Source organism: Semicossyphus pulcher, unplaced genomic scaffold (genome assembly GCF_022749685.1).
Source record: "Semicossyphus pulcher isolate SPU_LCO1_2020_fin unplaced genomic scaffold, fSemPul1.0.p SCAF_16, whole genome shotgun sequence".
Taxonomy (NCBI): Eukaryota; Metazoa; Chordata; class Actinopteri; order Labriformes; family Labridae; genus Semicossyphus; species Semicossyphus pulcher.
Genome location: NW_027211670.1, coordinates 24,519,931 through 24,534,596, shown reverse-complemented (window position 1 = coordinate 24,534,596; position 14,666 = coordinate 24,519,931). Strand labels below are relative to the sequence as shown.

The following is a 14,666-nucleotide window of genomic DNA, read 5'->3' as shown; positions in this document are numbered from 1 at the left end:
ATGAATAACCAAGCACTGTATGAGGTACTTTTACTTTACTTCTAAAAGTACGGTATTTCCATTTTATAGCCTACAACTTATTGAACACAAAACATACTATAAGTTATATTATTACATTAACAAAACTATAGGGTTAAATTTCCAACCTACCCAGAATTATATTGATAAATACAGTATTAAAAAAATTAAATATATTTTTATATATAAACTAAAATGAGTTCCACATATTCCAGCTGCAATATCAAAGCTCAAAACATAATAATTAATCAATATTCATATTCTTATATAAGCTATAATGTATGTAGAAATTTAAAAACATTTAAATAAAAACGTCAATATGCCCCATTTAAGAATCAAACATTATATCGCTTGTTTAAAATTATTAGTGTATTAATGTTTTTGTCACTTCGTTAATGCTTAAAGAAATAGCTGATTATAATGGCATTGTTTACCGCAGAGTAGCTCAAGTCAATATAATACATCATATGTGATTAAAGTTAATACATATCGAGGAGTTTAAAGTTCAATTGGCCTAAAGGTATAAAGTAACAAAGAATCAACATACTTGTGAGACAAGCACCTTCAGTTGAGTACTTGGGAGAAGGTGTTATGTTACTTTCCACACACATTAAATTTTATGATGCAATTATTCTCTAATGTATGAAAAAGAAGTTTGCCTTTTTATATAAACAAAGTTGTATATTTTCAAAAAATGTTTTCAGTCTGTTCTGAAATTTCAAAATAAAATCACAAACTCTGACCGACTGTGGGAACAAATTTATTTCTTTTTTGTCTCATGTACAGAAAGAATCAATTTACAGTTTACAAACAACTGACCAGGTGTATGAAGCCGATGACTCACTGCACAGGATGAAGGCCTACAGCTCAATCCTCCTCATCCTCACTGAAGTATTCAGTTCTCGTGTAAATCAGCTGAATGCTTTCTGTTCAAACACAGGTTCACAAAATCTACTGAGAAAACAGATTGTCTTCTCTTAAAGAAACAAACAAAACAACAAGCAAGGAAAGCCACAATTGCACAACTCATAATAATTCCATATCTGGTCCAAATAAATGTACATTTACAGCAGTGGACACGACAGTTCAGTAGGACTCGTCTGTGAATCACATCACATTTTCAGTTTGACTGTAGGCTACACAGGCGTATGAACAGCAAGCAAATGGGTGAAAAGGACCAACAATCAGCTTTTTTACAGCCTTTAAGTTTTCACGCTTTAAAACAAGAGTTTTATTTTGACGAATCCGCTTGATGACATAATCAATTCACAGTTGTTGATGTGTCGTAGGCAGTGGTGATGCTAGAAACAGCGGGGCGCGTGTTGGTCAGTATGTTATTGTTGTAAACATTTACGACCGGAAGTGAATTAGTTAGAACTGGATTAAGGGAAAAGTCAGTGTATCTTCGTCTAACCGAGTTCTTTTGGCAACACAATTCAATGCGTCAGTGCATCACATTTTTTATGCCAAACATCCTGGATTCAGTTCAAAAAAGGTTTCATTAAAAACACCCTATTCTACAAGTTACATGCACATCGTTATACACATAAAATCTCATATAGTTCATCATACCATTTACAAGTTTGGTGAAAAAGAGGATAGATACAAGAAATTAAGATATTCAAGGACGTAAAAGCCGCAAGAAAAGTTGTATGTTTTGGCAGGCATGCTCCCCAGAGTGACGTGTGTTGTTGTTGTTACCACAATGCAGTGTGCTTATTAGTGCTCGCCGATTCGACGGATTCGTTTAGGTGACGACTTACTGCATTTTAAAAAGGGACCTGCATGCCTATCACTCGATCCTATGTGAAAGAAGGCACTTACAGGAGAGAAGTGGTACCGGCCCTGCCTACAAACAACCCCTGTAGATCTCAGTCGGATATTAAATAAGCAAGTCTTCAAGTAAAGTGATGGTACAAACGTGTCTTGGCGATTAGGGGTTGTCTACGCAGGAGCCCGAAGAACTGTGGGGGCTTTTGGTGCCTTCTGTTTGTTTCATACATTCATAGTGTATGCATGCAATCTTCCAATACCAAATGGTCTTTCAAATGTTTGGGAATCTATTTACACAACAAAGAAGTCTTTGCCTCAACAACGGGAGAAAGGCAGATATGCAACATTTTGGCAGAAGTGTAGATCAATCAAGACAGAAAGGATGAGAGAAACACGCGAAGATGATGCTCAACATTTCAAATCTGAATAAGTCATTTGAACACACGAACACAGTACAGGAGGAAGAGGAAATCAAGTACATCCCTGAAGGAGCAAAATGCAAGTCGCACGTTGGATCTAATAGATTGCATTATCCATTCACAGGGGAGAAAAAATCAGTACAACCGATAGGTTCCCTAAATATTCAAGCTCTGGGACGGCGTTTCCTTTAAAGAAAACTTATTCTAGTTTCTACAGTTCAGGGAACGGGAGTAGTTAAGGAAACATGTCTTCTACCATCAATACGAGCCTTGGGAGTCCAGGGAAGGAAATCTAATTCACCTAAATACCCATCAATCCCATAAAAAATCTACTTTCAAACACTTGATAAGTATCAATCAATCATCAAAGTATTAGTAAGTGCTTTAATCTTATATCTTGCTCTATAAAATGGCTATTTCCACAGTCAGAAGATGCAATGGCTCAGACGATGGTTAAGTGATGTGATGGGTGACACAATTCACAATAAACTGGATAGGTTTCGGTACACGATAGATCTTCTCAGTGGACACCAGTGGGAGTCACTGACAGTGAGCATACGAGGGTAATCAGAAAGTGCAAAGCACCTCACCAGAAACACAAAGGTCAGGACAACCTGAAAATGGACCAGTGAAGCAAGGTTGTGCTTGTTGTGAGATCTCTCGGTGAAAACTCAGATTCCCTTCTTGAAAAGATCGTTTAAAGTTCCAGTGTTTTAAGTTCAAACAGCTCACTTCCTGGGGTGGAAGACCATGAGAGGCCGGTCTTCGATCTTCTGCCAGGGGCTCTTCTTGTTCTCCTCTTTGTCGTCGGGATCATCCTCAGGACTGGTCATGGAGTCGCGGTGGTTCTCGCTGTTGCTGCTGCGGCTGCTGTTCACACGGCTGCGTCCTCTCCGGGGGATGGTGGATCCTCTGGAGGATGGACCTTCGTCAAGGAGAGGGGTGAGGGAGTTCTCTTCAGGTGAGACCGGGCGTCCCTCGCTGCTGCTGGGGTCGCTGTGGTCCGGGTAGGCCAGCTTGGAGTATGTCTTCCCTCCACTGCTGCTAACACCGTGGCCCTTCCGTCCTCCGGTCCCCCACCGCTCGTCTTTCCCCTTCCGGTTGACTCCTAACTTGCGTTCTTGGGACTCCAGAGGTGGTTCAAGGTTGATGTCTCGGCCAGCGCTACTTGGACCACCTAAGAATCCACCTCCGACACTGAGATCATTCGCATCTATGTAGGAGTGGCGAACATGAGCATTGGCACGTCCATCCAGGGAGATGAACCACGCCCTGGGGTGCTGCTTAACACCCAGCTCCAGCAGCTTCTTCTCAGTCAGAGCCTGCAGTTCCCCGTTCATCTGAGCCATGGTGGAGTCGTTGAAGAGCACAGGGATGGTCACGGGTCCACCGGAGGAGTCAGACGCCCAGCTCGGCTCCTCGGAGTCATCACCTTGGGATCCGCCTTGCTGTTGCTGCTGTTGGCCTTGTTTCTGGGAGTGGTGGTGATTATGCTGCTGGCCTCCCATCTGGGCTCCATCTTTGTCTTGATCTTTTTGGTCCTTGCCATCTTTACCAGAAAACTCAGAGGGCAGGCGCATATAGTGGGCCGGGATGACCAGGGTTGGCACCATGCTCCGGTACATGTTCTCCTTCATCTGGTCGATGGAGCTGCAGAAGATGATCTGACCCGGCTGGGTGTTGAGAGATGTGGGTCTTGCAAGGCTGTCTGCAGCTGAAGCTGAATATTCAGGAGGTTTGTCTGATTGGCTTGGCACATATCCTTGGAATCGAGGTGGGGACGGGGGATCAGAGGAGTATCCTCGATTGTCGTTGGCGTTGTGGTGTCGGTGGTATTCAGACTCTTTACCCTCCATGGGGCTGTAGCTCCGGTTGTAGTCTTCATGCAGCAAAGGGTTGTCCAGGTTGTTGGTTTCTGTGGCACGTGTGACCTTCATGGCAAAGCTTTCACCCCGTTGGGCACCTGAATTATTTTTTCCCTTTGCGTGTCGCAGCATGTGAGCTGGAACGTGCTTGGTTAAGTCCTCCTTTGAGCTCTGGTAGTCTCGAGATGGAGACATTTCAGATTTGTCATTGGAGGCGGCAGACTCAACATGACCTCCACAAATCAGATTCAGACGGGAAGTGGATGTACCCTGATCTCTCTTTGCACCATTTATATTGGCCGAGTGGGGTTTCCCTTGCTGTCGACGAGGTTTCAAACACTTCCGCCTGAAAGGTAAACAGACACTAAAGGTCAGAAATTAAACACCCGGAAGTCTAACCTAATAAGAGCCTTAAATTAAACCTACATTAACAATCATTTATAAGCAACTATCCAAGCCAATCATTGTTCCAAATCTTAAGAAACCTAAAACCGAGACCTGCGCCTACGCTCCCCACACCTGCAGTAGTAGAGCAGCACACAGAGCAGGATGAGGACCAGGAGGGCCAGCGAGCCCAGGATGGAGAGCAGGAACAGGGTGTGGTAGGTGGTGATGTCCCTCAAGCCTGGATGAGAAAGACCCAATCCTGCAAGACAATTCATGACAGAAAGACGTCTAAGAATCAATTTAAAAACACATCTTTGGACTGGTAATATTCTATGCTTTTGTCATTGTCAACAAGTCCTGTTAAAAAGCCAAAAACACCAAGAAAAAACAAACAAACAATTCTTGTTAGTTTGGAAAACAATCTGAGCCTGTCAGTGGCAAAAACAAGCACCTTAAGTGGACATACATTAATCAGGTGCAGCCATTGAAGCCCGTTTTCACGACCTTTTGAGAGGACATTACTCAGTCAGAAATGCACACAGAGAAGAAGTGGTTGAGATGATAAAAACAGGTATGAGCCAAGTCATAAATATAAAGTCTCATACTAATAAAAACATGTTTCACCAGCCTTATCCTTCTAACATATTTATGTTTCTTGAGTTATACAACTTCACGTCTTCCGAAGGGGAAAATGGCAGATATGTGATGCTTCTATCACAACAACTTTATGGGCAAAGCACTTAAATCTTTCAATGTAGCAATTCCCATATGCTGCAACAACACCTGGCTTTCAGCACCAAAGAGAGAATTTCATATTTTCTCTCAGGAGACATATGGTGCAGGAACATCTGCTGGCACAGCAGCAACACTGACGATGAAAAACAGCTCAAGCAGCAGAGCGGAGGCAGAGATGAGTTACGGTACCTGAAGATGTAGGGAAGGCAGCTAACCAGTATCCCATCTGAGGAACCACCACGTTCCAGACAAACTGCTGGCCGTCCTTTTTGATGTAGCCCGTCCCGTTCCTGACCCACAGGCCTGCACAAATGTTTATTACAGTCATTACATCTGTTAAAACAGGGACACAGAATACACAGCTGCAATAGCACATGTGATTTATGTGTCTGTTTCACTGACCCGTCTTAGGCTGATACAGCCAAGCAGGAACACTTGTAGCCATCCTGTTACGGGTGTCTGACGGCAGCGGCACGGAGATGTGGATCGGATCAGAGACCTGGATCGCACCGCCATCTTTGTCAAAGAGCTGAACGCTGACGACGGCCAACGCTGTCAAGTCAGTCCACCCCGTTTCTGCACCTGAACAAAAGAAGTCACTTATAGTTAGCGTTAGCGCTTCTTTAACACATCTGTGATGAAAAACCAAATGATAAACAGGATCCCTTGTTGACTCTTTAATTATACTGTATATTGAATAGTCATTGTTTTACTTAACAGAGAGCATTAAATGGAGTATTTCTGGCACTCATGCTTCATTAGTTTGTATAAGGGTTAACTGGCCGTAATGACTTAATATAAGTTTAGTGCAAACAGCAATCGATTTTAGGGCGAAAGAAATAAGTCACATGACAATATATCAGTTGAATTTAACTATTTTTCATGAGACAGTTTCAGCAAGAATCCCTCAAACTTTCATTTAAAAGCTATCACAAAAAAACAACACAAAACGACCGAACAAAAATGTATTAAATTAAGACAAAGACACCTGCATTTGCAGCCTTTAAAACATGGATATGTTGCTTAAATTACTGCAGGTATACATCTCATTAGGTCCACCTGAATATAACTGAACCAGCTTAAAACAACGGCCCTAAAAAAAATCCCATGAAGGTTTTAATGTTCAGTATTTGTTGTTAAAAGAGGTGTCGGTCTTTTCTGCTGAGTTGCTTTGTGCATGAGGACATTGTTGAAACAGGAAAGCACCTCTCTAACTTGTTGACACATACTTGGAAGCTTACTCTAGTCTAAAATACCACTGAATCATTAAGTAGAACCGAGGAGCCAAACCGGGAACAAAAGCAGATGTGCCAATAAAAGAACATAAAAGAATACTCGATCATTTTTGACATTGATTTCTGAGACAGACTCACCTGAGCTGTTGGTCTCTTGGCCCAAGAGGAACGGGAAACCCCCGATCTCATATTGAGTCCTGGCTGTGGTCAGCGAGGCGGACAGCGCCGTGTAGTTTGAGTTCGCAGGCAGCTGAAGGGATTTTCTCTGGAGCTGCACCAGCGGCTGGTTACGAGCTCCTGCAAAGGAAATATCACACTCGTGCATCATGTCCTATATCTCCTAAAAGCTGTTAACATGCTTGCATCTATGAGGAGGTAAAACTACAATAAATAACAATACAATAAGTACGCAGCTGCAACAAAAACACAGGGTCACCTAAATGTTAGGCAGTGAAATCTATGACAGCCTGAATAGACGTGGCGTGGAGGAGATGAGTGTGAATCTGTCCTCGCTCTCTGCTGGAGACAGATTAATTTACGATGTGATGGCGGAATTGTCTAAAGGTCAAACTGACTTTCCCGAGCGCCAAAAATAGGATTATCGTCACCCAAAAGGTCCAAATATTGTTAACTTGTCGGCTGTGCTTCTTATGTTTAACAGTTGGATGATAAATTGTGACTCAGTTCCTTCATAAATTTGAGATATAGGATAAGTGGGCCTGCATGACTGAGCATCAAATATTCAGGTTGTTTTGTTTACCTGGTGACCCAGACAGCACCTGCAGGACGTCATCGTACAGAATAAGAGTTCCTGGCCTCTGAACCAGGAGGTACAGGCTGACTGATGCATACACTGAAAAAAAGGAAGAGACAATAAGATTAAACTGGTGTAACAACAATAATAGAGACACGACATCTGCAGGATTTAAGTCAAATTTAAGGCTTTTTAATACCACATAAAATGTTTAATACCTTCTTCTCCATCATACCAGACAAAGTATTTTTAACAAGACACATTTCGAGTTTTCTCAACTTAAATTCAAAAGAGTTTTGTAACTAGGGAACAATAACACCTCCTCAAACACATCCCAATCCCTGTCTACCAAAGCATTAAATCCCACTTTATCCCTCCTACAGCATTTTCACTCTCCTTCATCCATATTATTCTGTAAACTATTCTGAATCCATCTTTATTAGCGAGGTATCTGTCTGTGAACTGAATGCTAAAGAGCATGATTAAACTGGAAAATGAGGATGTTTTGTGTTGGACTGGGTTTTAAGTTAATGTTAAGGTAATCTCTCTTTACAGATTCTACATTTCGGCAGAGACATGGATTTTAGGGATGGCTGTCCTGGTTTCCGTTTGTAGTACGCGAGTAATATTAACCAATCACGTATCAACAGGCTTTGGTGTACGCAGGAAAAACAGTCCCTGTGGAGAGCAAAAGCAGGCGGAAAGAAATGTGTGTTGAATAACATCCCGGCTCCCATCAGCGTCATCTGACAACGATTTAGCTTCTTATTAATCTCCATAAACAGACATCTGCAGCAAGTTCAGCTAACAATCTGTTCTACATCCAAAATTTAACTTGAGATAAATTCCCTTGACGCTGTGTCACGAAAGCCGTGCAGAGTTCAAATTTCCCGACTTCCTCGAATGCATTGGAAATGATGGATCCGACCTCCGTTCAACAAACGAGCATTTTAAAAGTACTTTTCTTCTCCGCCCGAGGACAGAGCTGACAAAGCTTCACTTTGACTTTTCACTAATCTGCATCACGATGTTGGAATTTCGGCAAAGGTAAGACCCGTTAATTAAAGTCAATCCTTTCTGTGACAATGCAGCACGCGGAAAAGGATGGCTATGGCTAACCGCTGGCTAAACATGTTCACCATTGTCCCAGAGGCTATCGTCGTCAGACTGTAGCCAATGGGATCCGAGATTGTAAATTAGGTACCTTGGTTAATATTTTACTGAACTATGTAATTCGATTTCAATCACATAAATCAGTTTTATATCCATTAGTCAAACTATTAATCAATTGCCTTATTTTTTTAAGTAAAGCCAAGTTGTCTGGGTTAACAGGTTATGATTTTAAAAAAGGGACACGACGTCAAACTGTTGAGTGTTTTTTTTCTTTTCAATTACTACCAAGCTTTATATAACTAGTTGTATTTTCCCGCTTTCATAATAAAGCAATACAGAAGACCTGGACCTGAATAAGAAGCAGAAAACAGCGAATGAGTTAATAAACAGTGGTGACAGTGTTTACTGCAGGTCTGATGAAGGTGACAGAAGCTCCAGAAAAGGTTAAAGTAGCTGAAAAATACACTGTCACAACAATAACACTTTCAGTTTATAGAGGTATAACTTTCACTGACAGCCTTAAATAATAATTAAAAAAAAACTGACATCACGGCCTTCAGCAGACAACAGAAAATGTTTGATAAAGTCTTTTGAAGTGATCTAGGAACATTTTAAAGACCATCAGAAACCCTGTGTGACAGCTGCAGAGCCAGAGAAAGAGATGAGAGATTTTCCCGCTGGATTGAGACATCAGAAGGAAAAACAAGAGACGGTGAAAGTGCTCTTCATGCTTAATAAACTCGATTTCTCTCTGTGTGACTTACGGGGGATGCGGCTGGAGTGCCAGGGCACAGAGTTGGTGACGTAGTCTTGTTTGGAGGCTGTGATGATGACCCATGTTCCTGTGCGGTACAGGAAGCTCACTCTTAGGACGCCATCGCGGCCCGCCCTGTTGGACGCCAAGACGGTCTGATTCCCATGGACTTCCACCTGAGCGTCCGCCAACGGAGACAGGTCGCTGTTGTCGAACACCTGGACTTTTATTTGCACCTCTGGAAGAGCAGACGGAGAGAGTGGTCAGTCCAGTGATTTTGCTCAAAGCTGACAAACCGGTTCAGTTTATCACAGCAGACCTAACTATGATGGGCATTTTGAAGACCAAATACTGGTGTCATGTTCTAGTCTTATATACAGTAGGGGGATAATGCTGTAGTAGTATTATACTTGCAAATGGCTCAATTGATGTAGTCACCCTTCTCTCCAATGCAAGGACATAATCATTATGCAGCAGCGTAATGATCTTGTCTAAAATGACCTTCACAGAGAGGAACTGTTGGCATGAAACACCAGCAGCTCAAAGACACCGTGTAGACCACAGGTTTGTGATGTCGGACACTTTGGCAGCCCGTAAGTCCAAAGGTTTCATACAAAAAAAGGCAAATAGTGACACATATAAAAGTAAATATTTCTGATATTTTTTATAGCTCATAAAATTACTTTGAAGCTTCTTTAATTTGGGGGATTATACGCTCTACGTTTTGAGACTACAGTTACTATAATTTTGGGGCTTTTGAAAACTGAGGTGGTTAAATGGATGTGCAATCTCCACAGGTTGTCCGGTAAGAACATGTAATGTGCATCAGACACACACTCTCTTTGAGATGCCACTCATTTATTGAACTGATTTTGACTGACTCTTCATCTGTATGTGTGTTTTATGAACCAAACAGATGGATGAAGATGAGAGTGGCCACTGAGGGTACGAGTCCAGTCCAGATGCGTCACACAGAAGATGAAGGTGTGTGATAGGGTGCAGAAGGAGGCTTGAGGGGGTGACACGGGCAGTTCACGTGATCAAAACTGTAGAAATCTGAGATGTCTGCACTAGAACTGCATAACTGGGTGATCTTCTGCACAAACAGGATTTAAATACTGTAACAGTCTTCAAGTTTAAGCTAAGGGCTACAACATATTTGACATTTTTGGCACCTTTAAAGGATGCCGAATAATCTCTTAGCAGTTCCTCTTTGTGATGTAGTGATACACATACAGACAACTATCACTGAACAACTTGTAAAGTGAAGGAAAAATGAAAAAGTGACATTTCTAAAGCAAGTTCTGAAGCTATAAGGAGCCTATTTATTCAATGATTTCTATGTGGATTATGGATAAGTCATCAGAAGTAACTATATCACTAGAACGTGCAAGTCACACTGAATCTAAACACACATGTATGATATATTTGTGTTCATATTTGACTGAGTTATGAATGAGTGCATATTTTGGTGCAAATAGCACCAGTGGGACATTTCAGGGATGCATCAATCCCATACTGAAACACGATCTCTTACTGACTCAAAACCGGATTGGGTATCATAGCAGTGGGTTTGATCCTGGGCCAATCTATTTAATTCAATTCTATATTTATGTCTGTGTGTCTCTACTTTGTTATGTATCAGCTGCCGTGTGCTGGGCGGCCATCTTGCTAGAAGGAGGAAGGCGGGTGCTGGATGGAGCTGAAGTGTCAGCTGTCTAGAGGTATGTCACGCTTGCAAGGCCGACAAATTCTAATGCTACTCACAATCTCTGCAAAGCAAATGAATACAGGTGTGGATGCAAAATATACACAACCAAATTAATGAAGCACGTGTGGAAGCATCATGCCAAGTAACTTAATATATCTATGCATTTACTTTATACATTTTGTATAATTAAGTAAGAAGATACATGTTTTAAGTCAAGCCTGTTATCTGCAGAAGTTTCATCTTTCATTTTTCTCTTAAAAGTGTTTTTCTTTTATATTTTCTGCCCTCACTGTTTTAGTGTCTTTATTCGTTTTTAACCTGATAATTTTGTCACCTGTTTGTTAAATTTTGCAGCCTTAGTAAAGCACTTTGTCACGTGCGTTTTTCGAAAATTGCTCTATAAAAAAAGGTCGTATTATCTACTCTACATGAAAGAATGATCGGTGGCTCTTCCATACAAGATAAAAAACGCTGCTATTGGGTTGGTATTCTGTATCAGCAGATACCCAGGTATAAGTATCTGTTTTGGGACAGAATCATCTGATTGGTGCACACTTGCATTGATCGTCTCCATGATCTTTGTGTCAAAGAAGATGCTGCGACTTCTGAGCATAAACGAACCAAAGCAACGGGACAAACTACAATGACTAACTTCCTGTTGTTTTTATAACATCAATGACTCCTTGTTCCCAGATCTGCTGCAGACTAATCGTTCTCAGCATCAGTGGATTAATATGATGATGATGATGAGGTTTGCAGTCACCACAGACACTCCCATCACAAATCCATCGTGTGGCTACGTCTGCCCTTCATCCTCCATGTTTTTCAGCCCCCGGTACATTTTGTTTCTCTTCTTTGCCTCTTGATCGTTGTGGATGTGGGTCACGCTCGGGGAGGTTTCCATGGATACACGCTGACTCTCCAAAAGCCGGCTTGTTGTTGCTTCTCGGCTCGGCTCCCTGTCGCACCACGAGCTGTCGTCCTCTAAACCCCCCCCCCCCAGGCCTCCAGGGACAAACTAATGACTGCATGCAGATAATACCCAGCATGTATAGAAGTTTGTGTGTCCATTTCTATTGTCTGTGTGTGTAATTGCTGTAAGCCATGGCCATAATTGCTCAATAAAGGCTCCTGTGTGTGCGGGGAGGATTTCCTCCATTTGTGCTCCACACTGAAACACTGTGGCTGCATTGACGGGAACACTGAGAGTCACAGTGTCACATCGAGGGTCTGGGAATTTTCAACCACTCCAAAGGCTCCAGTACAGCTGAGATTCAGTGGAGTGGAAACCCTCGTCTCCTTCTTTGGGCCCAGATAAGCCCTCAAGTTTCAACTGTAGTTATCAAAGTCAGAGGCAGAATCCGGATATTTTGTGAGAATTTAACCGTTTATATTCAAGGTTTCGCCCTTTTCTTTGAATATAATCAACATCACTTTAAGCTTTAAAGGAACAAATGGGCTGCAGCAAACAATGATTTTCATTAGGAAATATTCTGCAGACTGTTTTTTTAATTAATTGATTAATTGTTCAGTTTAAAAAAATTGTGTTCTATTATCAAAAATAAGCAAGTATTCCCCTCTGAACAGCTGAATGTCTTTTTAGCCTTACTGGTCAGAAAATGTACTTGAATTATCAGAAACAGATTTTCTGTCTGAGTATAAAATTATGGGTAATTGTTTCATCTATAAAACACAATGGGCTCCAAATACAGCGACCGTGCACATTTCTTAATCCTTTAATTGCTTCAACAACACCTTGCAAATGATTGCAGGTCAGGAGAAGTGCTGAGCTGTTCCAAAACACACCCGAGGTATCAGTTAATTGACATTTTAATCTGTCAGGCAGCCGCCAGGGAGCAAAAATCCATTACAATTAAATCTAAATGAGGTTCTAACCAATAGAAAAATTGCAGTTTAGTCGCTACAATAACTTCTCTGCAGGCAGCCATGGAGGACGTGTTAGGAACAGTAACAAGAACATGATGTAGAAATGTCTGGATCTTAATATGGGGAAATTATTAGCTGCAAAATGCACTAAAAGTATGAAATGTAAAAGTACTCTTGGACTTGCACTGTTGTGATGCTTTCAGAGAGTGTAAGCAGTATATGTCATTTTTGTAGCAGCTGCACATCATTTACAGTTTGTAGTTTAAACTTTAACATAACATTTAAAAAGCTTTGCATATGTTGTCTTCTGCTAAAATCAGCTGCACTCGTTACGCAGATTGGCTCCTTTTGTCTGTTATATAATCTTTGTTATTGTATTATTCATTATAGCAAAAGTAACATTTTAACTACTTATGATACCCTTTGTTCGTTTAATCTTTAATGCATTATAATTTATTTAATGACATTTAAAATTGTTATCTGTAAAGTCATTTTAGCTGCAACATAAATGTAGACAATAAACATTACCAGAAATATAAATACTACAATGTAAAAATACTCTGTTACCAGCGTAAGTAGGTTTTACAAATGAAGAAGTATCAGAAGTAAAAGTACTGCAGTTTTTCTGCAGAATGGTCTCTTTCGCCCTGGTATTTGTAGTTTAATCTATAATTCTATTTTTGTTATGATTTTATTTTAAATAACTAGCTTTCAGGTTAATTCAGCTGAGTGAAAGTACAACATTCCTCCGATATGTTTGTATACAATACGTACATGTGCTGCAGTACAAGTACTTGAGTAAATGTACTCAGTTACAATCCAGCTCTGTCTGTGAGCATCCATGCAGCTCAAAATAGCTTGAAGCATGAATAATGCACTGTAATTACATAATGTCCTTCAAACATGCAACCACAATATAAACAGAGGTGTGTTTGAGGCTGCTGCTGCATCGATATTTATCATGATTCTTACTGTTCTTTGTCTTTACAGCGCACACATGTGTGAGCTGGTTGGAGTGACTGACAGATATTCAGTCCCCAGGCTGTCCTGGTCTCACTGTCAGTGTTATTTAACTGATATAGAGGCCTTGGTTACAGCAACTTAGGCCTGGTATTACAGCAGACTATATTTAAGGCCTAGCTGCACAATCTGCTCAGAGATCAGATTCAAACACCACAAAAATGCACTGTATCTGGGTAAAATCAGGCATAAAACACCAGCGAGGCCCAAGCTGTGATATATATGAAGGAATCTACACCATCAAAGTAACATAAAGGAGCTGATTTAACAACAAAGCATCCCCTGAAACCCATCTCCTTTCAGCAGGCATGATATCAAAGCGCAGCGCTGCAAGGATCGACGGTAATGTTCGACAAAAGCCATAAAAATGCAACCACTCCCATCTCCTCATTGTGCTGCATCCCCCGTATGGCGAGCTTACCAACTGCTCCCTGATCTGGAAGAGATTTGGCCAGCGCCTCCCAAACCGCGCAGATCGAGGCGAAGAGGAGCAAGCGAGAGACGAAGTCGGCTGGCATCCTTGCAGCTACATCTCTAGTCCCAGCTCCATGTCGGCCATGTATCCATATTTCTGCCCGCCGTGTGTGAGCTCTTCAGTCCTCAGACATAGCTCGGATGCCAGGCTGTGAATGGAGATGCTGCCGTGTGTGTGTGTGCGGGCTTCGCCTTGTTTTTATTGTCTGAGGTTGGAGAGGAGAAGGGTCCAACGTTTCCCTCTGCTGAGCTGCAGAGGAACAGCAACTCCGGTGCTCTCCTGCACAAATCAGAGCTGCCAAGTGTGATTCACAACAGGACTTTCCCGTGTTATAATGGTGCTGCACAACAGTTAACAGTGGAGAAATAAGAGTAAAAGCACAAATGCTGCATACATTTAAACAACGTCAGCGGAAGCAGTGCCTTAAGCCCCCGTAAAAATGTTATAAAAATAGTTATGGAATAAAAAATGTAACATATATAAATAATAAAAAAATAAATACATATATATACATGGATAA

At 41.4% G+C, this 14,666-nt stretch overlaps 1 protein-coding gene across 1 annotated transcript; it reads right to left on the bottom strand.

Moving 5' to 3' along the window:
- Positions 1–762: 762 nt before the first annotated feature.
- On the bottom strand, positions 763–14,420 carry LOC138593792 (protein FAM171A2). The gene is made up of 8 exons (XM_069664878.1): positions 14,093–14,420; positions 9,064–9,291; positions 7,193–7,285; positions 6,571–6,729; positions 5,600–5,779; positions 5,387–5,500; positions 4,595–4,721; positions 763–4,421 (listed from the first exon to the last, which is right to left on the bottom strand). The coding sequence occupies exons 1-8, from the start codon at positions 14,187–14,189 to the stop codon at positions 2,939–2,941; spliced, it is 2,481 nt and encodes an 826-aa protein (XP_069520979.1). The 5' UTR covers positions 14,190–14,420; the 3' UTR covers positions 763–2,938.
- Positions 14,421–14,666: the final 246 nt, after the last annotated feature.